This window comes from Gadus morhua, chromosome 15, assembly GCF_902167405.1.
Source record: "Gadus morhua chromosome 15, gadMor3.0, whole genome shotgun sequence".
Lineage (NCBI taxonomy): Eukaryota > Metazoa > Chordata > Actinopteri > Gadiformes > Gadidae > Gadus > Gadus morhua.
The window spans coordinates 19,613,997-19,641,151 of NC_044062.1; the positions used below are offsets into that span (position 1 = coordinate 19,613,997).

Genomic DNA, 27,155 nt, shown 5'->3' on the forward strand with positions numbered 1-27,155 from the left:
GCCCAACGAGGATGTGGAGCAGGACGTCTAGACGACTACACCCTGATGTAAGCAGAGCATAAGACAAGACATGAGTTATGTTTCTGGGTTTGGGGACACAAGATTTATTTAATCTCTTTCCTCTAGTTACCGACTTTGTTGCCATGGCGATTGCTGTGATGAACCCGTATGGTAGGCGCTGGCTGTCGGCCAAGTTAGTAACATAACTGTACGGTGAAAAGCTCAGAAAAGCAACAGTTGTGGAGGTCATTTTAGACGTACCCACCCCCTCATCTGGCCTCTGCATTCATAACCGCCCGTGAATATGTTGTATCGCCTTACCCATAAAACCATTAGCAATTAACAGGGTCAGGCTCAGATCATTACCTATGCAGTTGTATTTCACGCATGCCAATTTCAAGCAGCCCATCTACAAAGCAAGTCAAGCAGACTAAACCATATAATTCATCGTCCCCGCTGGCAGAGGGTTTATGCGTATGCTTATGCATGATGGATGAATAGCACTGGTGTTTCTTGCTCGGAGGAGACGGGGCAGTCTGTTTCACCGACTCAAACCATAACAGTGTCTGGCACTTCAGACGGACGAGGCCGTTCTCCGTGTGCTCAACCCTTTCTCCTTAAACATCTCTTTTCAACGTGTTCCTTTAGTTTGAAAGTGAGCTGAACATTCCATCCTTGGCTATGACGACGTAGTGTGAATGTATTGTTTGATCAATTCTTTCCCATCTCTCGATAGCGCTCTTGAAATCGGCGGTGTATTATATGAAATACTATAATGCTGTTTCATTATTAATTCACCATCTAGTCAAGGGGAATCAAGGTATGATCTGGTAAAGTATTACAATATTTCTTCTTGTACTTCTTGTCCTTCTCATTATGAATGATGTTTACCTTGACTGCTCCTTCTGTAGTATAACCGTTAGTGGTGGTTAAAGCCAGGCGCTGCTGGTATTTCAGTCAATACGAGTAATGAGTGTTATTGTAAGCATTGTTCTGTTTCGACCTTAAAAGGACATGTAGCTCAATAACAGCTCATTGCTCCTGTGTTTCAAGTCTCCTATTCATGTCATACCCAACAACCCTGCCATAGAAATGGGTTTTAGCCACCCATTTATAACTGGAACCCTTTTATAAACCGTCGTTTAATCAATTAAAACCTTTGCTTAAAGCCAGGGTAAGCAATTTATTTTGGAAGCATTTTCTGTCAACATATTTGTGGAAATTCTCTCTGCTGCCTGAAAGCAAATCAATAAATCAAATGCGCTGACAAAGGTCTAGGCTAGCCACCATAAACCATAACAACATAACATTTAAAGCGTTTTAGAGTACCATATTAAGCGCTATATAAATTTCATTTATTATTATTATTATTATTAGGCTGGCCAATCAGTCGGCTAGAAATACATTATTGGATAGCCTACCTGTCTACCTACCTCCCCTGATACCTGTGCGTACTCTGCCTGTTCAATAATGTGCATGACCAGGGGTCTCATTTATAACCGTTGCGTATACGCACAAAACGGGGCTGAAATTGGCGTACGTGACTTTCCACGCCAAGATTGTGATCTATAAAAAACCAACTTGACAGGAAAATGTGCGCAGCCCTAAGCAAACTCTGACCCATGCCTACGCATGGTTGGGAAGAAAAGGAGAAATGGCGACACAGATGGTGTGGTGGTGAACTGAAGTCAGACCGAAGAATTGTAGAGTGAGAAGAACGATTATGTTTTTTCATCGCCCTACATAAATTTAATTTCAACCCGTATCATGCGTTAAATCTACGTAATCAGAATAATTTAAATCAACTGCGTTATTTCTCAGTTATAACTCCGGAAACATCTCCTTAGAATATAAATTAAAAAATAATCTCTATATTTAATCCCGTCACTCCATACTGTCCACTGATGGCGCGACTGCATGGAATAAAGCATCTGTCCAACATGTGTCAATAACATAATATTTTTATGTGACACGTAAACACATAATCAAATGTCAATTAAATCCCAAGTGTGGAAAACCAAGCCACACTCCTCATCACAATCGTTGTCCGTTACTCTTGATGCTTTTCATCACAAATCAGGCATTAAAAAGGGGTTATGTTCAAGAACATTTTACGTCGGTGATTACAAACTGATTATCCAAGGTGTTCTCGGTCAGTCTTATTACCGTAACCCTATAAATACAGAGGTGAGCGCCGTGGTAATGCTGCACCATGGCACTTCTGGCGGACCATGCAAATGGCAGGATTCGGAGGGAGAGGGTCTTTAGGGACCATAACGATTTATTGGTAGGCTACATAAAAATATGTAGCCTAACTTTATGTCAGAACACTTCTTTTATAATTCTGGGACTGTGCGCTCCGTGCTACTGACAGAGTTCACTGCTGCAGCATCATGTTGCCACTCACTCTGCTTTTTGTTGTTGACGATCCCAATCCTGTGACCGCCGAACAAAACTACTTTTCGGGCCTCCATCTCACCCACAAGTGTCTCCACTTCAACCTCCGTGAAATTTCGCTTTTTGGCTTTTCTCAGTACTTTGTTTCCGACAAGACATAATACTTGCATCTGAGTCTGTTTTATATGCTGATCGAATTCATGAGGTCATTTGCATTGACCATTTATGGTTAAAAAGGGGCGTGTACAGGGCGGAACATGAAGCTGATTCAGCTGCGCACACTTGTAGGCACTCTGTGATTTATAAAGCAAAGATTGCGTACGGTGTGCGTACACAGGGTTTTATAGATCTGAATATTTTTTGGCGCACGCAAAACTTGGCTTTTGGGCGTACGTACACTTTTAGTAACGATCCCACGCACAGCTTTATAAATGAGACCCCAGAGCCTTCCACACGGCTAGGCGGACTGAATGCTAAAGCTAGCGAGCCAGCCCAGAGAAGTTGCTTTGGAGTGATGGGTTTCGATTTTTAGGGTCGGAAACTTTTGAAATCTAGCATATGCTGGTTTCTCAAAAAGCTTTGAAACCAGCTAGCTTTGAAGGAGAACCAATGTGTGTGGATTGGTTTGCATTAGAGGCCTCCCTCTCATCTAACCTGTTTTACCCAGCAGCTAGGTTCAACACATCCTATTGCATGCATCACCTTGTACTGGCTGTGGCTGATATGGGTACCGGGTTAGCGGCTGACTAAGCGGCTGATGTGACACACCTGTCCTGCGTTTGATATCGTTAAGACTAAATAAACACCAAAATGCATTCATTTGGAACTTTGTAGCATCAAGAAAAGAACAATGAAACAAAGAAATGTAGATCCTGAATCATCTCTATATTGACGTTTAGCACAACTGAAAAGCCACAAGTTCTCTGAAAAGTGAATTATTCTTTTGATGTAATGTATTCCTGTTTCTGATTCCAGCAATGTAAAAATATGGATAAAAAGCATAAAAAAAGGAAGTTATTTGTTGCTCTCTGCCAACACCTCTTCACTTCACTATGTTTAATTTACTGTTTGTTATTTTCACATTTGCATTTTGAAGGGTTACGTTTTTCTCACCTTTAACAAATACAATATATACATGAATTGTTTTAGCGCATTCCGTTGCCAAATGGATACGAAATGAGAACATAAACAGAATGAGCACTGTGTTTTTGGCCCTGTCATCCAGGAAGTAAACATGAACAAAACTCCCAGCACATTCAGCTAGCTGCTTAACCTCAAAGAGTCACACTAATAGGATAACCCATTTGCACTAACCAAACAAACATGGATGTTAGCACCAAAACTGTGAGACCTTTTAGTACTAATATAACCGATAATTCATGAAGGTTATACAAAAATTAAGACTACAATTACTATTATATTAACATTATTATATCATTACGTTTATCTTCTGAGCATACAAACTCCATGCTGTTTCGATACAGACTTTTGGATTACACCAAACAGTGTGTAAGAGCCCACAGTGTTTAGAGGCTCAATGACACACTAGCGTTTAGCCTGGAACAACGCAAGACCACACTGCGAGGGAGTCGACTGGCTCAGACCAGCTTACTACGAGGACTGGGGAACGTGGACTGTTCACGAGAGCTGACCGAAATGGTGTGCTGCAGAGCCTACGACTGTGGAAGATATTTTGATGAAACAGTCCAGAGAAACACAGTTTATGATAATTCTACACATCAAAAGGCACTTAAGCGTGCCCCTTGTAGATGCTGCCCCTTAAACCTTCAATAAATGGGAATCAACAATGAAGTGCGTTGTCATAGAAACTCTGAATGGATATTGCAGTTATAATTTCCCTACACATGAAGATTACAAGATTGTGAGAAAGGATGAGTGACAGAGAGTGAGAGAGGTTGTGAGAGAGAGAGAGGGGGAGAGAGAGAGGGCGTGAGAGAGCAAGGGAGCGAGAGAGAAGTGGCGAGAGGGAGAGAGTGAGAGAAAGAGACAGAGAACTAAAGAAAGGGAGAAAGAAGGCTATAGAGATGGAGAGGAAGAGAGAGAGAGAGAGAGAGAGAATTTCATTTTTAATCAAATCTTGGCTGGTTGGGTTTAATTAGGTAGGCAGGGCCTCATTTGTCCTTCCCTCTCTTCCCTCTGCATTCAAAACCTCTCATCTCCCCCACTCTTCTCAAGATGTCCGACTTTACATTTTGCCAACACAGCAAGACGGACAACGAGTGCCATAAATGACATCGTATATGTTTGTGAGCATACAGATATAGAGAGGCATGGGTGTGTGTGTATGTCTGTGTTTGCGTGTGTGTGTGTGTGTGTGTGTGTGTGTGTGTGTGTGTGTGTGTGTGTGTGTGTGTGTGTGTGTGTGTGTGTGTGTGTGTGTGTGTGTGTATGTCTGTGTTTGCGTGTGTGTGTGTGTGTGTGTGTGTGTGTGTGTGTGTGTGTGTGTGTGTGTGCGTGTGCGCGTGTGTGTGTGTGTGGTGGGGGTTGGTACAGATCCAAACTTCATGCCGTGCTAATGGAAGATCCAAGCTTCAGCCTGACATATTGGATTAACGATTGCCACAGACCAGCTGTTTTTAGCACAAACACACACACACACACACACACACACACACACACACACACACACACACGTCTACAACACACAATGTAAGACGTCTCCCTAGAAACAGGATGACTAAATGACTCCCATAAGAGACAGAGAGACAGTGACCAGTGAGAAAGAGGGTCAGTGAGAGAGAGACAGTGAGGGAGAAACCGTGAGAGAGAGACAGTGACACAGTGAGATAACATAAGTGAGAAGGAGGGACAAACTTGACTGGATTCGTTTTGAGAAGCACACACAAACACATGCGGACAAGACGTTAACATGACCTGTACAGAGGCTGAGACTCTTTGGGGGGCATCCTCCCCCCTCCCTTAATGGCTGTAAGCCCCCATCTGGCCAAGTACAATAAGTGTTAATACGTCATATACTGGGCAGCACATAGGATAAGGTAGAACTTATCTTGTTCTGTTAATAAGGCCAGTATTTAATGAGCATATTTTGGAGAATATTTCAAAGTAAGAACGTTAGACAACCAATTATTGTGTCAATGGAAAGGTAATGCTGAAACCCTAGCATAGCGAGTAAGAATCCTAGCCGTGTGAGAATTCCTCATCTTAAAGGTCCCATGGAATGCTATTTTATGGATGCTTTATAAAGATATTAGTGGGCCCCTAACACAGTATATATATATATATATATATATATATATATATATATATATATATATTTGTACATATAATATATATTATCACGGCAAAAGCTGTTTGCGCCTCCAGACGATATTTTGAATCTCAAACGACTGCGTCGGGTTCTCTGACGTCTCTGGTTCTTTCACTTCCACATCAATCTGAAGTAGACTGAACCGCGACATGGAGGAGAAAGTGATGGTTGCCTGTGATTGTCTCCCGCCGGAGCCCCGTTGCCCGCTGCTGAGGCACCACCGCCTCGGAAGTGGGCAGCGTGCCTTGCGGCGGTGGTGCCTCGCGGCGGTGGTGCCTCGTGGCGGGGTTGCCTCGCGATACCGGGCAGCAGGGCTCCGGCGAGAAACAATCGCGGGCAACAATCTCTTGCTCCTCCGTGGTTCATGTACTTCAGGGAGTCAAAGCCAATGTTCCTTTGCCCCAAATTCCTTCTCAACCTTGGCTGAGATAACCCCCACTACGATTCTCGTTGTGGAAATACCAGAGACGTCAGAGAGCCCGACGTGTTATGCGCCATAACACCAACAGCAGAACGGTTCACCAAATATCAAAGAAGTGTACGTTACACACACACACATGTGGCGCTTGCACAGTCGTAGCTCATTGGGCAAAGCAGAGAAGGGGAGGTAACATGTCCCCCCGTATGACGACATACAGGGCGCAACTCAAAATCGGCTTGTCTGAGCTTTGTTTTTTCAAAGGCAGAGCAGGACAGCTATTGCTCGCTTTATTCCTTACGCCATTTCTAGCCTGCCTATGGGGACCATAGGCACACTCACACACAAGAACAAACATATGGAATCATAGCCACACTTTCTTTCCCTGTCTCTCTCTATTTCTATCTCCCTCTCTCTCTCTCTCTCCCTCTGTCTCTCTCTTCTTCTCCCCCCCTCTCTCTCTCTTTTCCTAAATGTATATTTCCCCATCCACACTGTGGTTTAGTTGGGTTAACAGGCTGTGAACTGAATTATTCCGAGCCACGGGAGACAGCAGTGGAGGGTAGATTAAACCGCTTAGGCTCAAGCATCCCTCTTCCTGTGGCCCGCCGCTGCTGTTTTTAATTCAGGCACAACAGCGAAGAAGACTGAATAATAAATGGTCCCAAGCGCTGAAGACTTTGGAACGGTGTTGCTTGGAAACACGGATGTGACTTTTCCCCTCCTGTGTTACGTGTGTGTCTGGTCTCGCGGACGTTTACTCCTTTCGTGGACGTGTCTTTTTATCGGGTCGCATTGTAAGCCACAGGGCGTAACACCATCAAATGGGTTGTGTTTTTGTGCTCATCAATGGCCACTTTTGTTAAAGCTATTATCTATTTTTTGTTAAAAACTTCCATGGCCAAAGAAATTTTTGTACACACATGCTAAACACTGCAAAGCCCTTCCCTCTTCTTTTCTCAAATATCTTTGTCATTCAAGCTACTTATTAATTATAAATCAGAAGGGGAGAAGGGAAGACAGCATAATTAACAGCATACTTGAACAATTATGTCAGAAGAGCCCATCTGTCAGATTCAAAATGACAGATGGGACAGTCAGTGTGATTGAAAGACAAAAAGACGCCAAGCCACTGTCTATCATGAAGATGAATAGAAGAACAGAAAACCTCCATTCTGAGAGCATTAGTTTTGTTTATCCTGTTCTTCATCTTGTCTCTCTCTCCCCACTCTCTATCTCTCTCTTCCGCTCTATTAATTCCTCCAAATATCTAATTGTTTTGTTTATTTTGCTTCCAAAATAGAAGCCCTTCCATGTACTCCATGTTTTGTCCTGCACCACCCTGCGTTCACACCAAAAGATGCAAAAAGTTGACGCGCGTCACGATCCCATTCAAAGTGAATGTAGAGACGCGTTGCTGCTTTGCTGCCGCAGCATTTGCTGCCGAGAAAACCGGCAGCAAAATTTGATTTGCGGGCACGGGCGGCGGGCGCGTTCACGTATTTTGCGGCGCGTCAAATGCTGCTCGAGTTGAAATATTTCAACTTTTCGGCAGCAAACGCGTGATGACAGCCAATCAGTGTTCAACAGCGTTACCACGGAGGCGTTGCCACTGAGTGAAATGCCGTAACAGCCAATCAGTGTTACTCCCTCGGAGTGACCTAGAGTTCACTACCGTTACATTTATTTAGTAACTCGAAAAACCCCACAAATCAGCATTCTGTAGTGTAGTTGTGTTTACAGTTAAACTAAACTATAGTAGTATGTGTATGTATAAGTATGCTAAAGGGCTAGCATATCAACCCCAAACTAAACCCAGTTGGGTGCCAGGCAGCACCAGCCTTCCAGGCTCCGAATGGTCTCATGAACCCATAAACGACGGGCATTCCGACGTCTCTCCCTCTTCCACAACAGGTTAAGACATGCAATGCTCGTAATGTCGGTTGTGAATGAATTCAAAAGCACCGCGAAACTTCCCGCGCTGCAAAACTGCGGCGCAGCAAAACGTTTGCAGCGCGTCAAAACCTTTGCTGCGCCGCAAAACTTTTGCTGCGCCGCAAAACTTGATTTGCCGCGCCGCAAAACCTCGGCGTCAACGCGTTCGGGCAGCAAATGCATCTTTTGGTGTGAACGCAGGGTAGAGTTTTGAGGTTTTGTAAGGCCCTCCCAGCCGTGTTGGAGTCGATAGCACACAGTCCTGCTTCTCAAGTGTTTATCGTCTCGGAAGCATAAAATGGTCGCTGGTGCTGGATTAATTTGGGGGTTAGGAGTGCACACACACACACACACACACACACACACACACACACACACACACACACACACACACACACACACACACACACACACACACACACACACACACACACACACACACACACACATCCACACACACCAGTATGATTACTGTTGGTTTGAAAGACCCCATTCTATTTCATTTCTGTTTCAGTATGAGGCTTTTTTTTACCTGATAAATAAAGACCTCATTTGAAAAACTCTTTCTGGACCAGAAATATATTTCTATACTCTGATAGATATATGGATCCTAGCCACTGCTTTCTCTTTCCTGCCCTTGCAAAGCGTTTGAGGGTCTGCCTCTTATATCCGCCTCTATGGTTCTTCTCCTTGGCATCAACAACTCCATTGAGTTGTTCGCCTCTTCCTGCTCCCAGCTGTGTAAGCGTTTCCCCGCGGACTGTTCAATGTCATCCTACATAGCTCACAGGAAGTATGAGAATGCCAGACCGGCTGCCACCCTGTAACACTCACCATGCGCACTTCGAATAGGCTGCCTGATCGTAGAAAACCCTGCTTTGCTGGTTAAGATACTCACTGAGAACCACCATTTTGTTTGGTAGTCCTGTATTTCAGGTGCGCTGATTTCAGTTTTTCTAAGAGATGACTACAATAACACGGATTCACAACCACACACACACACACACACAGATACACATGAAAACAGAAAAACACGCGAGTTCACGCATAGCGACCCCTGTGTACACAAACGCTCACAAGAACATGAAGTAAAATATACACACACATTAAATACTCAGAAATTAGCAGGGGGAACACACACAGGCACATAGATGATACACACACGAATGATTGAGAAAATTATATTTGCAGGTGGTTGAGAGTGGTCCAGAGCCAGCTCAAGCCAATACCACTGCAGTGCTTTTCATCCATATAGCACAAATTATCTCACATTAGTCCAATAGAAAAAAAAAAAGCAACAAAGTCGATAGAAATTCAATTAGTCAATTATTTGTCCATTTTCTATGTCTCACTCAGAACAAAAGCAGCATCCATGGGGTTTCTCATAAAACACCACAGAGGGAGGAGAGCGTACAGACCATACACCGCATGCCCACCCCCCTGCCCGGCCACACTCATCCCCAATTGAGGAGAAGACGAGCTCTGAAAGCCAGTAATGGTCCAGGCTTGTTTATGTTGCTCTGTGTATCCTAGCATGAGAGGAGATGCTCAAATACACCAAGGTGAAAACAACAGGATGACCTAAAGTATTTATGTCCCCACGTCAGCAGGTGCTACGGGAACGCTGGAGTGTTACCATTAGGCTTTACAATAAGCTGTGTGTTACCATAAGGCTTTGCAATAAGCTGTGTGTTACCATTAGGCTTTACAATAAGCTGTGTGTTATCATTAGGCTTTACAATAAGCTGTGTGTTACCATAAGGCTTTGCAATAAGCTGTGTGTTACCATTAGGCTTTACAATAAGCTGTGTGTTACCATAAGACTTTACAATAAGCTGTGTGTTACCATAAGGCTTTACAATAAGCTGTGTGATACCATAAGGCTTTACAATAAGCTGTGTGTTACCATAAGACTTTACAATAAGCTGTGTGTTACCATTAGGCTTTACAATAAGCTGTGTGTTACCATTAGGCTTTACAATAAGCTGTGTGTTACCATAAGACTTTACAATAAGCCCTTTTACCATAAGGCTTTACAATAAGCTGTGTGATACCATGAGGCTTTACAATAAGCTGTGTGTTACCATAAGACTTTACAATAAGCTGTGTGTTACCATTAGGCTTTACAATAAGCTGTGTGTTACTATTAGGCTTTACAATAAGCTGTGTGTTACCATAAGACTTTACAATAAGCCCTTTTACCATAAGGCTTTACAATAAGCTGTGTGATACCATAAGGCTTTACAATAAGCTGTGTGATACCATAAGGCTTTACAATAAGCTGTGTGTTACCATAAGGCTTTACAATAAGCTGTGTGTTACCATAAGACTTTACAATAAGCCCTTTTACCATAAGGCTTTACAATAAGCTCTTTTACCATAAGGCTTTACAATAAGCTGTGTGTTACCATAAGGCTTTACAATAAGGTGTGTGTTACCATCAGGCTTTACAATAAGCCCTGTTACCATTAGGCTTTACAATAAGCTCTGTTACCGTTAGGCTTTACAATAAACCATTTTACCATTAGGCTTTATAATAAGCCTGTTACCATTAGGCTTCACAATAAGCTCTGTGTTACCATCTGATCTGTGTTACCATTAGGCTTTACAATAAGCTCTGTGTTAACATCTGATCTGTGTTACCATTTAGGCTTTACAATAAGCTCTGTGTTAACATCTGCTCTATGTGTTACCATAAGGCTTTACAATAAGCCCTATTACCATAAGCCTTTCCAATAAGCTCTGTGTTACCATCTGCTATGTGTGTTACCATAAGGCTTTACAATAAGCTGTGTGTTACCATAAGGCTTTACAATAAGATTTGAGTTACCATCAGGCTTTACAATAAGCCCTGTTACCATGAAGCTTTACAATATACCCTGTTACCATTAGGCTTTACAAAGAGCCCTGGTACCATTAGGCTTTACAATAAACCCTGTTACCATTACGCTTCACAATAAGCTCTGTGTTACCATCTGCTCTGTGTTACCATAAGGCTTAACAATAAGCTGTGTTACCATTAGAATTTACAATAACCTCTGTGTTAACATCTGCTCTATGTGTTACCTTAAGGCTTTACAATAAGCTATGCGTTACCCAGGCACGTGCTGTCCATATGGGCAGGTGAGGCAGCGAAATACTATTACTAACCAAAAAATAGTTCCTCAGTAAAAAATTGCTATAAGTCTATTTTTAATAATGTGATTGTCACATTAACTATCTATAGTTTCTGTAGGCTTTCTGACTATTTTTGGTCTGTGGACATCAAATTCTGGATGATGGGGGCGATTGTAGGAGTTTAACGTGTCATGCAATGTTGGGGCAGGGCAGCTTAGCGACGCGTTCCTTTGTAATAACCCTGCAGGCTGCAATAAAAATTGCGAAGGAAACGAAGGATAGGGGGAAAACTTACAACAGAACTTTCTCCCGAGCATCGTAAGAAAAGAAAAAATGGCTATGTTGTTGCTCAAAGAGAAACACTGTTTTTTGTTTCCCATGTCTACTTTTTCGAGCAAGTGTGTGCACAGAGGACAAGGGGATTTATGGACCACGGGTGTGAGTGATGTGAAGCATATATATATATATATATATATATATATATATATATATATATATATATATATATATATATAATAATATATAATATATGTATATAATATGTACATATAAAAAAACATATAAATTGTGGGTGTGGTCATACACCAGTAGTTTCTGCCCCAATGAAATTTAGGGTCACCGCACGCTGGTGTAATGTTAGCATAAGGCTTTACAATAAGATGTGTTACTATTAGGCTTTACAATAAGCCCTGTTACCATAAGGCTTAAGAACAAGCTCTGTGTTACCATAAGGCTTTAAATAAGCTGTTAATATAAGGCTTTTGAATTATCTCTGTGCTACCATAAGGCTTTAAATAAGCTGTTAATATAAGGCTTTAGAATAAGCTCTGTGTTGCCATAAGGCTTTATAATAAGCGCTGGGTGTCTGTTTAATGTTTCGCACAATTTATAAAATAATGGTAGTGAAAAGCCATGAGCAGAGTTGAAGTAGGCCTAGATAAGGTGGTTCAAACGGTCCTCCATTATTTTACAGAACAAAGCAAACCGTTTGCTTACATAGGACCTCATTTATAGGTTGAGAACGGTGGGTCTCACTTAGTTCTGGTGTAGGGATGACAGAAGGTAAAGGAAGGTATACTGTAATAAATCCCAGACATAAATATATCTTTGGCCTTCTTTTGAGGAAGTACTCTGCGATCACACCAAAATACACATTTGTCGCCCGTTGGCGTTGTCGCCAAAGTTTTGTTGCGTGACAAATCATAATCCGTCGCTGTGCAATTTTGTGCAAGTATCAGGCAAATTTGTCGCGCCATATCTTTTGCCCGCCAACGGTGCTTCATGCCAATTCATTCCGAACCATGGCCGAGACAACCACCATTGCATATCTTTACCTGTTGTGGAAGATGGAGAGACGTCGGAGAACCCGACGCAGTCTATTCATAATATTGTAATGACCAGGGAAGAGGCAGTGAATGAAGTATTGATTAGAAAGCCGCAAGTATTGATTAGGTACCACCGCTAATAAACCGTTGGAACACAATAGACCGGTAACCACAGCAACGTCGGTAACTACAACAAACCCCGCAAAGCCCAATCCCCACGAGAGCTACCCCCGCTACGGCCAACCGGAGGCTCACACAGCTTTTGGCTGTGATATATTATATATAATATCATAAAATATTATATATTAAGAGCTCCGGGAGTCCCAAACGGCAACAATCACTTTCTCCTCCAGGCTTTGGTTCACCCCGGACTGCACTGCGGGGAACTGTTGGCCGGTTGAACACTGATAGGCTGTTACGTTACTCAGGGGCCAGCCACGCTGTTGAACGCTGATTGACTGTCATCGCAGCAAAGTTCACATATTTCAACTCGAGCGAAAGTGTCGCGCTGCAAGTCCACGTCGTGAACGCGCTTGCCCGTGCAAAAATCAAATCTTGTCGCATGTTTTTTCTAGCGAAATATTTGCCCGAATCGAACATGGAGGAGAGTGAACGTGACAATTCTGAATAGGAGAAGGACTCCCACGACCAGCCAAGACAAAGTGAGCTCGTACCTACAAGAGGGGCTACGAAATAGGCCTTTCCATGTGGTCACTTTATATACACTCCCGTAATTTTCGGACTATAAGAAGCGCCTTTTTTTTCTTATTTTTCGATTCTGCGGCTTATATAACGGTGCGGCAAAGGACAGTTTTTTTCTGGAACGAGTATTCGAATATTCGCTCGGAAAAACCAACAAGTATTCGAAGCCTGAAAAATGGCATTTGGGCCAGCCCTAATGGTAATTAAACAATAAAACACCTGTGGTTTATAGTCCAGTGCGGCTTATGTACACATCATTCAATTTAGCTGCTGCGGCTTATACTCCGGTGCTCCTTATAGTGCGGAAAATACGGTATTTATTAATTGAATTTACAGAAAATGTGCTATATCGTGATGTATATCGTTATCGGGATATGAATGACCTATATCGGGATATGACATTTTGGTCATATCGCCCAGCCCTACGCCCGATTCGTGTCTCCGTTGACTTTGTATGGAGTCGTGTCGCCCCTTCGTGTGGTGGTATTTTAGGTAGCTTCTGAAATATCAAAATGGGTGGTGTTTGCTACTGCATGTATTTTAAAGGTATGGTGCACAGGGAATGGTACGATGGCTCATTGCATTCACTCAATAATAAAAATTTCACCAGGTTATCTCATAATTATGAGATAATTATCTCATAATTATGAGATACTATCTCATAATTATGAGATAATTGTCTCATAATTATCTCGTAATTATCTCATAATTATCTCATAATTATGAGATAGTATCTCATAATTATGAGATAATTATCTCGTAATTATGAGATACTATCTCATAATTATGAGATAATTATCTCATAATTATGAGATAACTGGTGTTCTGACCATCAGTAGTGTTGCCAGATTGGGCGGTTTCCCACCCAATTGAGCTGCTTAGGATGGCCGTCTGCGGGTAAAAATGGGTAAAAAGTAGAGCAGTCAGTTAAACGCGTTATTAACGGCGTTAACGCAAACCAAATTTAACGGCGTTAATTTTTTTTATCGCGCGATTAACGCAATTATTTTATAAAAAAAAAAAAAAAAAAAACTTTTTTTTTTTTTCTTTGGCCCAAAACAAAGAAGCAGTAGCCTGACTGCTATGTTCAAATGACATTTGTTCAAAGCAGTCGTTTAATTGCACTATAGGCTCTTTTTTTGTATCGTCCTGTTTTGATCAGTGTATATGCCAATGTTGTTATCAATAAAAAATCATTTGCACAAGGCAAGCCGATGCACTTCACCATGTTGATAAGAGAATTAAAATGAGAAGAATTATGGGACAAAAAAATCAAGGGATATTTAGCCTAGAAAAATAATTTGCGATTAATCGCGATTAATTAGAGTTAACTATGACATTAATGCGATTAATCATTATTAAATATTTTAATCGCTTGACAGCTCTAGTAAAAAGGGTATTTGGGTGGGTTTTTCTGCAGATTTCTGGCCATAGAAAGCAATAGAATTTAGTTAAAATTGGGCGGGATTGGGTGCTTCCAGGTGGATTTTGAGCATTTTTGGGCTGGACATCATCAGTCTCACCTGGCAACCGTGCAGTTGCACTAGTCCCAGGCTTGCTGAGGGTTGCTTTCGTGATATAGATGTACGTGCGTATGTCACGCAGCTAAAATGTTGCTTGACCATTTTGTGTCAAAAATTGTCCTACGTACGCAGCTACGCGCCTGTGGCTGCGCTGGATTTAGGAGTCCCAGGAAGGAAACCCAAACGCCGCCGTGTTTGGGTGCATGATAGAGCTTGGATCGGGTTAGATTAAATAATCTCGGATATAAATAACAATAATCGGGTTAAATAACTTCACATGGTGTGTCTGGTGTGTTTCCAGCATTCGTAGCGTTGATCAGCAGAGAAATAGTCCGCCAAGACGTTGAGGTTGCTTAGCAACCAGAGACTCTGTCCATGCAAGTGAACGGAGCGTTCACTCTTCGTCATAACTATCAAACCAAACATCCTTCACATTCACCGAGCGAACATTATGAAAGTAAAATGCACATTTCTCGCTAAAAATGTTTCCATAAACGCATTTAATGGCGTAACTATGTTACTATTTCCAACCAGAATAAAGAAAGATGTCGGCCGTATGCTTCTGTGCAAGCGTCACTACTCTCTACTATCTCATAATTACGAGATAGTATCTCATAATTACGAGATAATTATCTCATAATTACGAGATAATTATCTCATAATTATGAGATAGTATCTCGTAATTATGAGATACTATCTCATAATTATGAGATAATTATCTCATAATTATGAGATAACCTGGTGAAATTTTTATTATTGAGTGAATGCAATGAGCCATCGTAGAATGGCCTCTATGACACATCAGCTGTTGCAAATACACACAGCTGTTGCAATCGATGAACCTCCCCCACATCTTAGCTCTGACAATTCAAACAGGTCAGATTCTAAAGATTTATGTTCTTGCCTGTGTGTGTAATAGGTACTTTCTCAGCTCACAAACTAACCCCCTACGGTGGGGCAAAGGGGGTACACACACTTATAATGTTTCCATGGCAACGGAAAGCAGTGTCAATAGTAACCTATTCCCTATGGAACCCATTTGTTCCTGTTGAACTGAAATCGATTTTTTTTGATAAGCAGGCAGGATTCTGGTCTTGTTTTGTTTGCGAAGAGGTTTGCCGACGTAAGTGCAGCGCCTGGAGCAGGGGGAAGGCGGGGGTTGGAGGCCTGGGTTCGAGGAAATCCTTTATGACCCAAGTGCTGTCATTACCCACACTCAACCAATGCTGTAAAATGGCATTCACAGCTATCACTATAAGTGGGGACAGAGAGTGCAAGACTACATTTCCATTTTCTAGTAAATATCCTTTTTGGTAATTTGCTAAATGGAAAAGATATCGGTTCTAACAACAGGGTGAAAGAAGATTGACAAACAAATAGTAGAGGAACTATAATATACAATTATATACAAATTATATAAACCTTGTATAATTTGATATTGTTTATATAATTACAATGTTAGATAGATATCATCGTATAATTACTAGTCAATTAAAAAGGAATTTGTATAAATTCTCCTTAGACCTAGAGATTCCTCCCTTCCTTTTTCTAATTGAAAGGTGTTAAGATAGATTTAATTTACATTTCCACTGTAGCAATGATATACTTATACCGAGAGGCCATGCGAATCGACTGACTTCTTGTTGCGTATATTATTTGAACTGTCTTGCAGCATTGCAGACAAGTCCCCATGATTATTCTCTTAAATTAGTCTGAATACTTTGCCGTCGAAAATGTCCATAAAAAAATAGTTATTCTTCCTTTAAAAGTGAGACAGAATAGGAAAGATAAAAAAGTCGGCATTAAACGTTATATTCAACATAAGGTCTAACGGAGCCTGTTATCAAGCAACTATTCTGCAGTGAGTCCATATATATATATTTTTTTTTTTATCACTGATACAAAATGATTTATTTCCAGAGGGAGAAACAAACATTTCCCTTTATTTCCCGTAAGTCTCATTAGTCAAACTCATGAAGCGGGAAGTTTGTTGTGTTGCAAGGCATCAATCCACGCATAGCTCTGCACACATCCCAACATCACTGCATGTGTGCCAAATGGGATTCTAAGAAAAATGTTCAGGTGAAGGGCTTGGCAAAAAAATATCAATAATGGCTGTGGTTGAAATACTACCAGAGAATACATGATGAGCATTAATGGCCAGGCAAACCATCAAAAGCCATGGCCCTGCCCTTGTCAAGTGCACCAGTCAAACCAATCTACTTCAAACACATCACAGAGCATAAAATGCTGTATTTCATCCATTCCAACGGCGAATTAGCTTTCAACGTGTGTTGGTTTGGGAACCGGTGCTCCATGGAATATGAATACTCCATGATAGATTAAGCTGGCTTGGATCATGTACCTTATTTCAAAGAGCAGGGATTTCTGGGGCCAGGCGCTATCGGTGACGCTTTTAATTACGCATGCATTAGCTTCGATTTGCAAATTAACTCACAATGTAGACTCGAAGATGAAAGAGGATAAAAAAAAACAATTGGATATCTTTTATAATTACTTGAAATAACAAATCTGTCTTCAACCCACAGGGACTCTGCCAGCCCTGGGTTCCATACCCCAGCGCTAAGTAGTGTCCTTCGTTCTGTTCAGGTTGATGAAGTGATGCACATCAAACACCCTCCACGCGTCATTGATTTGCTTTCAGCTGTTAAGGAGATAATCAAGGGATTGTCAGAGAAATGCTGGTCGCACGGGAATGTCCAACCCTCGGGTATCGGTTGGACATCAACACCATTCTCTCTGCCCTCCTCTCTCCCCAACCACCCTCCCTTTCTCACATAAAACAACCATTTTTTCATCTTTATTTTTCCCGCTCGTAATCGCTTTAAAAAGGAAGCGTTCTGCTCCATGTCATCGCTCACTCCAACAGATTACCTGGTTGTTGCCTTTAAACCTGAGACTTTATTGCTGATGTATAACATTATTATAGATGTATTTAGAATTGTACTTTAACCCCTTTCTAATGCTTCTATGGACACAACATCGCTCATGGGTAATGCAATCAAGACACATAAGCACGTCACAATACAGTTGTCTTTTTCTCTCAAGACATCTCGTCAAAATGACCTTTGGGAGATGAGGTAGAGAACAGTAGAGGTGGAACTCTGAAGCGTCTCCTCAAATCGAATGCGGCCAATTTCCAAATAATCTTTTTAGAGTACAATGGGTTCACGCAGGGAGGCTCGGAAATGGGGAGTTCTAATCCACAAGATGATCAAACTATTAGTTTGATCATCTTATTTTGTATGTTCTTATTTTGTGTGCATCATGTCTGTTGTCATGATGGGGAGGGCCCCTCTATGGGATGGGGCTGCACTGGACGCAGTGGCCTCTCTTTTTACAACGATGGCCCCTGTTGTGGACCCTCAGCCTCCTGCCGTGAACAGCATCTTCAGAGGGAGATTGTTCTTATCACAGAGACGTGATGCCGAAGGCCAAAGTGAAACACACCTACATTATTCATAGTGCATGTCCACGTTATCTCCCCCAAAAATATGTTGTAAGATGGGTTGTTTGGAAAGGAAGATATATTTATAGAATAGGTGCACAAATATATAGCTGTGAGATTCACAAGCACTGGTCAATGTTTTGCACCAGAGATGTGTTCAGAATTGAGCTATATGAAAGCTTTCAGACAGGGTAAAGCAGCAGGATAGCGTGAAAGACGTTTAGTCTTTCTTGTTTCTATAGCCCCTTCCTCACACAATCGTTCTCCTTTGTCAACTCTGAATCTGCTTATTTGACAGCCCATCTGTCATCGATACTCAATTGCCCCCTGTGGAAGTCCCAGCGATGTGCACACAAGCGTATCTTCATGCTTTGGCTCTGGCTAGCTCTTTACTGACAACCGAGACGACAAATCGTCAACGACCGAAGACGATTTCTCGCTGGTCTCTCGCTGCGCCTGTGCTGGTGGATTGCATTTTATGGCCCTTTTCTAGTCAGGAACTTTAACAATGTCTCCCATCCATCCATTGACACAAACCAACATAAACAGTAACGCACACACACAACACACACACACACACACACACACACACACACACACACACACACACACACACACACACACACACCACACACACTCTTGGTGCCCCTGACTATGTGTGTCTGGGCCACATCCAAAATTATATGTTTTGCTAACAAACAATAAAGCCGTTGACTACCAGTGGTTAATTTAACACGGATACAGAACAAAACGGACAGTTGTTGATTAACTTTTAGTCTATGCCTGTGTTGGTGTCAGATTGACTCGGCTGCCAGATCGACTCGGGATCCTAGATGCGCAATAATGACGCACTTCCTGTAAACCCTGTCTTTTAGATGCGCATGCGCGTTTCATTCATTCCCATGTTATTCCCAAGTATTAACGATCTCCTTTTGTTTTATAATCTATGAATAATAATCTAATGTACAAATTATTGTTGCCTATACTTGGGTTATATATAAAAGAAGAATCGGTTAACTCCATTCATTGAACGGGGCGATCCACTTTATTTCCAGCGCTCCCAACACAGAGTCAAAAAAACGACCCACATGCAGACACTTCCGTTCTCCTCCTTCAGAATAAGAGTTCCTAACAGGAACTGGGTTACATATGCATTCATCAGTGCTTTTAGACGTGTTTCCAATGGCTTTTTTTTGTGCGAAAGAACGGGCTGCGTTCAATGAAATCAAAACCAAAACGGATTGAGCCTTCTTTTGAAGTCCATGATTGAGCCCCGTTTATAAACAACCCTTCCGGGTTTTGTCCGTTGGCTTGCGTCGATACGTCAAGTGTCGATACGTCATCTGTAAGCGCAGGACCCCGAGTCGATCTGGCAGCCGAGTCAATCCGGTACCCACCCCTGCAGCAGCTGTTACAGTAAGTTCATTATTTTCTAATGCTACTACTGCTTAAAGGCCGTGTTGCAGGGTTTATTTTCCAACGAATTTATGCAATTTGCTTGTTGGTATTTAAGATTTAAACTGTTATTTATTGTATTTAATGTTGTTAGGTATCACAAAACGGATGTTATACGAAAAAGTAGGTACTATTTTAGCGGTTTGCTATTGATTCTCATTTCCCCCAGAACGCATTGCATGACGTCACGTTGGGGAGACACGGACCAAAGCCGCATTGAGACCCTTGAGAGTAGAGACTAGTAAGAGAGTGCTCAGCAGATTATAAAGATACATAGATAAATACATAGATATTATATATAGTTAGCATGCTACACGTGAACCTCCTAAGATGGCGCAATTTGATTGGTTCGCTATCTCGGGATATTGGGCAATATCCCATGATTGACATCTCAAACTCGATATTGTTTTCATCGCAAAATGTCAGCTGATAACACCAAATAAACCTTCGGTCTCGGGGGCTATTCCCCAATATTCCCCAATAATAATATAATTGTTGACTAATAGCCAAGATAGATAAATAGCCTAGTCAAGTATTTATTAAAGAGGACCTATTATACTACTTTTCTGGTCTTAATTTCTTATTAATGACTCCTATACTGCAACATGACACGAATCACAGCACAAAAAACGATGTAGATTTTCGGGAAACTCTTCCTCTCACCTGGGCGCTTTCAGCAGGGGCGGAGTGGGGCAATAATAGCCACCGGGAGAATCCTCCCGGTCCGGCCCCCCCCTGCAACACCGTTTATTTATTTATTTGTTCAGTAATAAAAAAAAAATCTGTAAAAATGAATGATATAATTAAGAAAATAAAAATGGGTAAAATAGGTCACAGTTCTGCTCTGTGTGGAACAGAGTTGGCGCTCCGAGAATTGGCGCACTTCCTTACAAGACCGGTAACCATAGCAACGCCGGTAAACAAAAGCATTCCGGACGACCGTAGTGCTCCCCGCACTCAGCCATCCGGAGGCGCACAGAGCTTTTGGCCGTGATATTATCTATACAATTATATTATACTATTATATATAGAACGTTATAAGACGCTGTCAACGAGTGTGAGAGGAGAGTTGACGGAGAAGATGGTGGTTGACCTAGTTTCAAAGTTTATACCATTTATGCTCGGTAATACCGGTGTAATGTGTTGACACGACTACACGACTACTACTACATGTTCCAAATCTGTTAGCATATTCTCCATCCATTAAAAGAGAAAGATCAGTTAAGTCATTAATTCGTCTGAAATATACCAGCCAGCACATACACATTTGACTAGCAGCTTGTGCTAGCTCCCGCCTAGCAATAACATCAATGGTGGAGCTCTGGCTAATTCACCTGCACAACTCGTTAATGCCTGACTTGAGCACTTAGATGCATCCCCCTCCAGCATCCGCTTCTTCTTTATTCTGGCCTTTTCAGCCCCTCCTTTCTCTTTTCTCTTCTTGCCTTCCATGAGTGCCACAACAAGCAAAAGCAAGCAACCACGAACTTGCTCGTCTTCTCTGTCTGACGCGTCTTTAGGGCCATGCCATTAGACGTGGGGCTGCTCATATATCCCCCTACATTTCCGAAAATGGACTTGACCTGCAAGCTGTTTATTGGATAAACGCATTTCCCAGTCTTTGCTCCCATTCTACGTCAATTCAAGAACAAACAAATTAAAGTAAACTGTAGTTCGTATTATTTATTCATGGCCATGAAAGTTCTGTAACGCCTGAATAATGAGGAATTAAATGAAGTAAAAAAAAAGGGGCTTTGTCCAAATGACAGTCCATTTGAGAAAACTTTTTTTCTCTAAGTGCTAGAACTCCAAATCTCGGATATGTCGTTCTCGGGGCCCCGGGATATGTGTGTAAACATTTTAGCATCCCTAGCTATCTCGAAAAGGCCGGAAAAGGGGCGTGACCTCCAACAGTACAGTAAATGTACATAAGACAGAGGTTAGTTTCTTGTCCCCATTTTTTGTGGGATGGAGGTGTACATTTGTGGCTTAAGGTGTGTAGACACAGCTGGCCTGTGGCCACGTTTTTGAAGTCTGGGGTCAAAAGGAGCCGGCACCACGCCTCTTATGAGATAACAAAAAGTTCAGGTGTATTTCTCTCGTAACTTTTTGTCATTATTAAAGAGAGGCCTAATTCTCAGATATGCATGTTGGATGGCTAGGATGTAGGTCTGGGAAGAACTTCAGGCCAAAATCTTGCAAGCGAGCCGCTGGGTGCAACGAGGTGGAGCACTTGCTGAGTCATTTCCTGTAGGGCTGGAGCCACAGGTTGAAGCGTATGCATTCTTTGAGACCCCCATTAATTTCGACCCCCCCCCCCATTTCGTCAAGATTAATTTTGTACCCACCACTTGTAAAAAATAAATAAAAAAATTTGAGTTCAATAATTATGGATTAGGACACGGGTCTTCTCAATGCCGTGGAACACTCCGTTCACTTGCATGTGCTCTTCACAACTTCCGCCGGTGAATTATGTTTGATAATTCACCATTGCGCTGTCAAGGAAAACAAAGGACTTTTTGCCTCTAATAACGTCTTTGGTATCATTCCTCACGTAGTCCGGTAACTTTTCAACCCCAGCGTCTTCGGTTGCTAAGCGACGTCAACGTCTTCGGCGCAGACTATTTCTCTGCTGATCAACACTACGAATGCTGGTAACAAATAAAATGTAAAAAGACACACTATGTGAAGTTATTTTTTCGTTTTGGCAAGTAGCCGTGTAATAGGCGGGATAATGTATAGAACGTCGCCGTTCATTATCGAAAATAAGCCCCTTCAGGGCGAAGCAAGACACCTTCGCTGTGCGTCGGTGTCCTGTTCGCCCTGTCAATTTTCCCGATAAAGACCGGCGTTCTATACATTATCCCTTACTTATTACACGGCTCTTCTCAATGCTGTAGACTGCTCCATTCGCTTGCATGGGCCTTCCTAACGTTCAGCTGTCAATTATTTTTGTTTATTACACGGCTCTTCTCAATGCAGTGAAATGCCCATGTCCAGCATATTTGACCACTGTCAAGGAAAGTGTTATTTTCATGCCTATGATTCACTTCATCTGAATCACTCCGCAGTCTGGTAACTTATCAACCCCAGCGTATTCGGTTGTTAAGCGACGTCAAAGACTTTGGCAAACTATTTCTCTGCTGATCAACGCTACAAATGATAACAAATACATTGGAAAAAGACAGACTGTGGGAAGTTATTTTTTCGATTTGGCAAGTAGCCATTATTAATAATACCAAAACTCTTTGGCTGGGATGATGAGGCATCAGACAATCAAGCCACTTTAGCCTGAATACATAGGTAAAAAGCACCAGAGCAGGTTGCTAGTACCATGGACAGAATGGACCATGGACCATGAACGATAACCTGTTGAACTAAATGGATGTGGTGGGCTACACCAGTGGTTTTCAAACTGTGGGGCGCGCCCCCCCTGGGGGGCGCCAGAGTTCTTCAGGGGGGGCGCGACATGAGAAAAAAATAAACCCGAAAAAAAAACTGAAAGTCGATGATTCAAATCATCAGTCGTACTTCAACTGTAGAAGTAACATACATAACTAAATCAATTTTCAACCGTTTATCTTCGTGCAAACCATTTAACAAATCGACACACTTGTATCTTCAATACTATAGAAACGGAATTTTGATAGCATTTATACTTTTTTCAGAATCACAGTTTTAGTTTCAAACCGGCATCGTTTTCAGTTGCTTATAATAATTTAGGTCACCATAGCAACGCCGGTAAACAAACCCCGCCGAATAGTCGAATCTCTGGACTGAAAAGGCAGATCTGATTCGACTGGCAGTTTACACAGATTAAGATGTTCAAATGTATTTAAAAAAGGTTAAGCTAAAACATGCTTAGATAAAGTTGTTAAATTGTGTTAAATGTGTTTAAAAACGCACAAAGATTTTGTAATGTTTCAGAAATATGTTTAAAAGATATGTTTAAAAAATATGTTTCAAATGTTTCAAAAATATGTTTCAAATGTTTTATAATTATGATCAGAGATGTTTAAAATGTGTAAAATATTTAAAATAGCTTTCAAAACACAGGTATTTAGAAAAAAAAAATTTGGGGGGGGGGGGGCTCAGCTGAATTTTTTCCTCTGAGGGGGGGCTCACTCTCTCACACTTTGAAAACCCCTGGGCTACACCATGGGATGCATCTGCAGACCACTGCCACATAAATAAAGGTAAGACACAATATTTATTGCTTACAATTTGCTGGTGCTGTGGCGAGGTCTTCTGTGTTTGTTGCACTCAAGTGGTCGGCTGTTTTAAATTGCAATTGATAGTCGATGGAATCAGTCTCTTCTTGACAGAAAGTGACTTTTGATCATTCTTGCTTTGCTTGAATTCTTGAATATTTGTGGGGGGGAGTGCATGAGTTTTGGTCAGAAAGCCTGATGTAGGCTAGTTTTGATGGAATGCATGTTGTGAATTGAGAACAGCCAGCTCATGATGTGATACAGCGTTCAGCTGTGCAACAAATATTTTTTTCTTTTTCAATCTTGACGACTTTTATAGTGCTGTGTGTAGCCACACGTTTGGCCCTTCTGAACTTAAACACGCATTCATTACAGGCACTCAAGAGAGAAAGAAGAGTGCATCCTCATTGTACCCCGCACTTCTGAAAATGCACTTCCGAATGCGTCTCTGTCCCCAGCACATTTCATACCAAACTGACGCCGATGCCGGAACCCATAGCAACGCCGGTGAACAAACCCCGACTCCCGAGAAGCCCAATCCCTATGAGCTCCCCGCGCTACGGCCATCCGGAGGCGCACAGAGCTTTTGGCCGTGATATTATATATACAATTATATTATATTATATACTATTATATATAGAGCTCCGAGAGTCGCATACGGCAACAATCACTTTCTCCTCCATGCTGCAGTTCACCCCGGACTGCACTGCACTGAGTTTGACGGTTGAACGCTGATTGGCTGTTACGTTACACATGTCACTCAGTGGCCACGCTGTTGAACGCTGATTGGCTGTCATCACGCGAAATTCGTGTCAAAGTTGAAATATTTCAACTCGAGCAAATTTGTCATGCCACAAATCCTCGTGAACGCCCTCGCCTGCGCACGGCGTAAGTGTGGCGCGACAAATCAAAAAAATTTTGCACGATACGCGTCTATACGTTCACTTTGTATGGGATCTTGTCGCCCCGTTGCGTTTGGTGTGAACGCACTGGAGAAGTTTCAAGACAGATAGCCAAAATTGTCATTTTTATTCAGAAAATAGCCGGTCCTTTTGCTTCCTATAAAAAGCATGTTTGTGACACTGGATAACGATATTATGGATACATCCTCTAGCCTGCATGTGGAGGGCCACATAAGGTAAGAAATTGGTTTACGTAAACTTTGCTGCTGGTTCTGTTTGCTCGTGATGACCTGGCCAAAGGTTACCCATGGTCCTAAGCGATTGTGATCTGATTCTGGTTGGTGCTCCAGCTAGTATGCATTGTATATATAGATTGCAGCTAGTAGCAGCTACACACGGTGCGATTGCTATGCCAATGTGGTTATAGTTGTTTTGTCTGATTGAGATATGTGACGACTTGGAGCCTGGTAGGCCTATCCTGACATAAAAATGTTCTTGCATAACCTGTGTGATTATCCTAAACTGTAGGGGATTTTATTTGCGGGCAATTTGCTTATGATGTTGTAACGAGTGAAGTCTACATTGGTCCTTCGCAAGTGTTTACTGGTGGTCAGGATTTGGCAGATGCAATTCTCCTCTGGGCGCTTTTTTTTTTCTTTTTTTTTTAATGCAGCATAACATATGCTACCAGCAGCCCTTGCTCGTCTTCAAAAGGCTGATGCTCAGTACCTTGTTTCATTTCGTACCCCCTTTACAGTCTGGCATTGTTTGTCTGGTAAACTTTGTTGATGTCAAGATAAGTGTTAAATTGCCAACACAGTTCTTTGTCCTGTGTGTATTAGTATTACATATCCCGAGCCAATACCCTGGTGTTTCCAACGCCGTTGGAATGGATGTATAGCTTACATAAGGGTACCCAGCACTTTTCAAACCACACTCAAGCTTATGGTTATTGTCCCCACCACTTCTAAAAACAAACTGACGCCCTTGGTCCTTGTCGTAGGCCTATAGATTTCAATCAGGTTGTCGCCGACGCCAACAGTGAGAGTCACTTAGGTCGGACTTGGCCAACGAAAATATTTTAGGCCAATTCACGTGAAAAACAAAAGGCTCAACTCAACTTATGTTGTTGAAATGAACTGCCCCCAGTTTTTCTTAAATGTGAAGTCGGCACTTTATTTTCTTACGGTGTATATTGTGTGTGCTTAATAACCAAAAATAAATGATTTCATTTCGATTCAAATAATATGTTTCTGGAATTGTTATTAAATATTATCAATTGTATTTTCTTCTCTTCTATAGGCCTACTTCTGCTTTACCGCGTCTCTCATGCGTCTTCGTATAGTCGGTAAACTTCGTCGGTGGCATGCTGCTTTAAATATTGCCGCCGTAAAGGATTATTGGATACCACTATCTCCTTTCCTTTCGCAAAGTTTGCTCAGGAGTAACCTATGCTAAAGGAGAGTTAAAGGAAGCATCGAGGCTCCTTTACTAAGCATTTTTAAAATTCGAATTACTTTCCTCCAAGCACTTTCGGGTAATCTCCATAGAAATGTCCTATGCAAAAAAGAGAATTCGTAGAGGCCCCCGGCCTCCGGTACTGCTGCGTTTCTACCTTTTCCTCAACTGCTTCTACTAACAACCTCAAACTCGACACTGCGTTTCCTTGGGTCCTCAGCAATACCCCAGACAATTGTGATGTTGAGAAAAACGAAGGCCATACCGAGACTCCTTCCATTTTAGTGAGAAGATACACGTGTTATTTAGGCCTATCGATTTTTGCGCGTGCACGAGGCAGAGCCCTGGAGATGTTGGGGCGGGGAGTACTTGCAATATGAGAGAGAGGTTGTTTTGATGGGCAGTTGACTTTTGAGCGAGCGCTGTTAACATACAGCCCATCATAAAGCCCAAATGATACTGCCTTGGAAATTCAACCATACCAAGAAAACGCAGCAACAGGTTGCTTCTAGCTCAAAGTCAACGACACTTTGGTCTTTGTATGTGTGTGTTTGCGCGCGTGTGTGTGTGTGTGTGTGTGTGTGTGTGTGTGTGTGTGTGTGTGTGTGTGTGTGTGTGTGTGTGTGTGTGTATTCGTGCATGCGTGTATGTCTGTGCGTGCGTGGTCACATGCATGCGCTCGCGCGCAACAGGAGACCCTATACCAATCGACACGCGCGCTCAGGGTGCTGAAATGAAATCACGAAAGGACACTTAAGCATGAAACAAACCGTGCTCCAACACGCACACACACACACACACACACACGCACACACACACGCACACACGCACGCACGCACGCACGCACGCACGCACACACACACACACACACACACACACACACACACACACACACACACACACACACACACACACACACACGTGTGTTACTGTTTGACTTACCTAATGATGACA

At 42.1% G+C, this 27,155-nt stretch overlaps 1 protein-coding gene across 1 annotated transcript in view; it reads right to left on the reverse strand.

Annotated features, from left to right (window-relative positions):
• The window catches only part of oprm1 (opioid receptor, mu 1), a 39,848-nt gene that overhangs the window by 11,398 nt on the left and 1,295 nt on the right, over nucleotides 1–27,155 (reverse strand). The window contains 1 exon segment of the mRNA XM_030379940.1: nucleotides 27,144–27,155. This exon segment is cut by the window's right edge and continues 1,295 nt beyond it. Within this exon segment, the coding sequence (XP_030235800.1) occupies nucleotides 27,144–27,155 (12 nt within the window).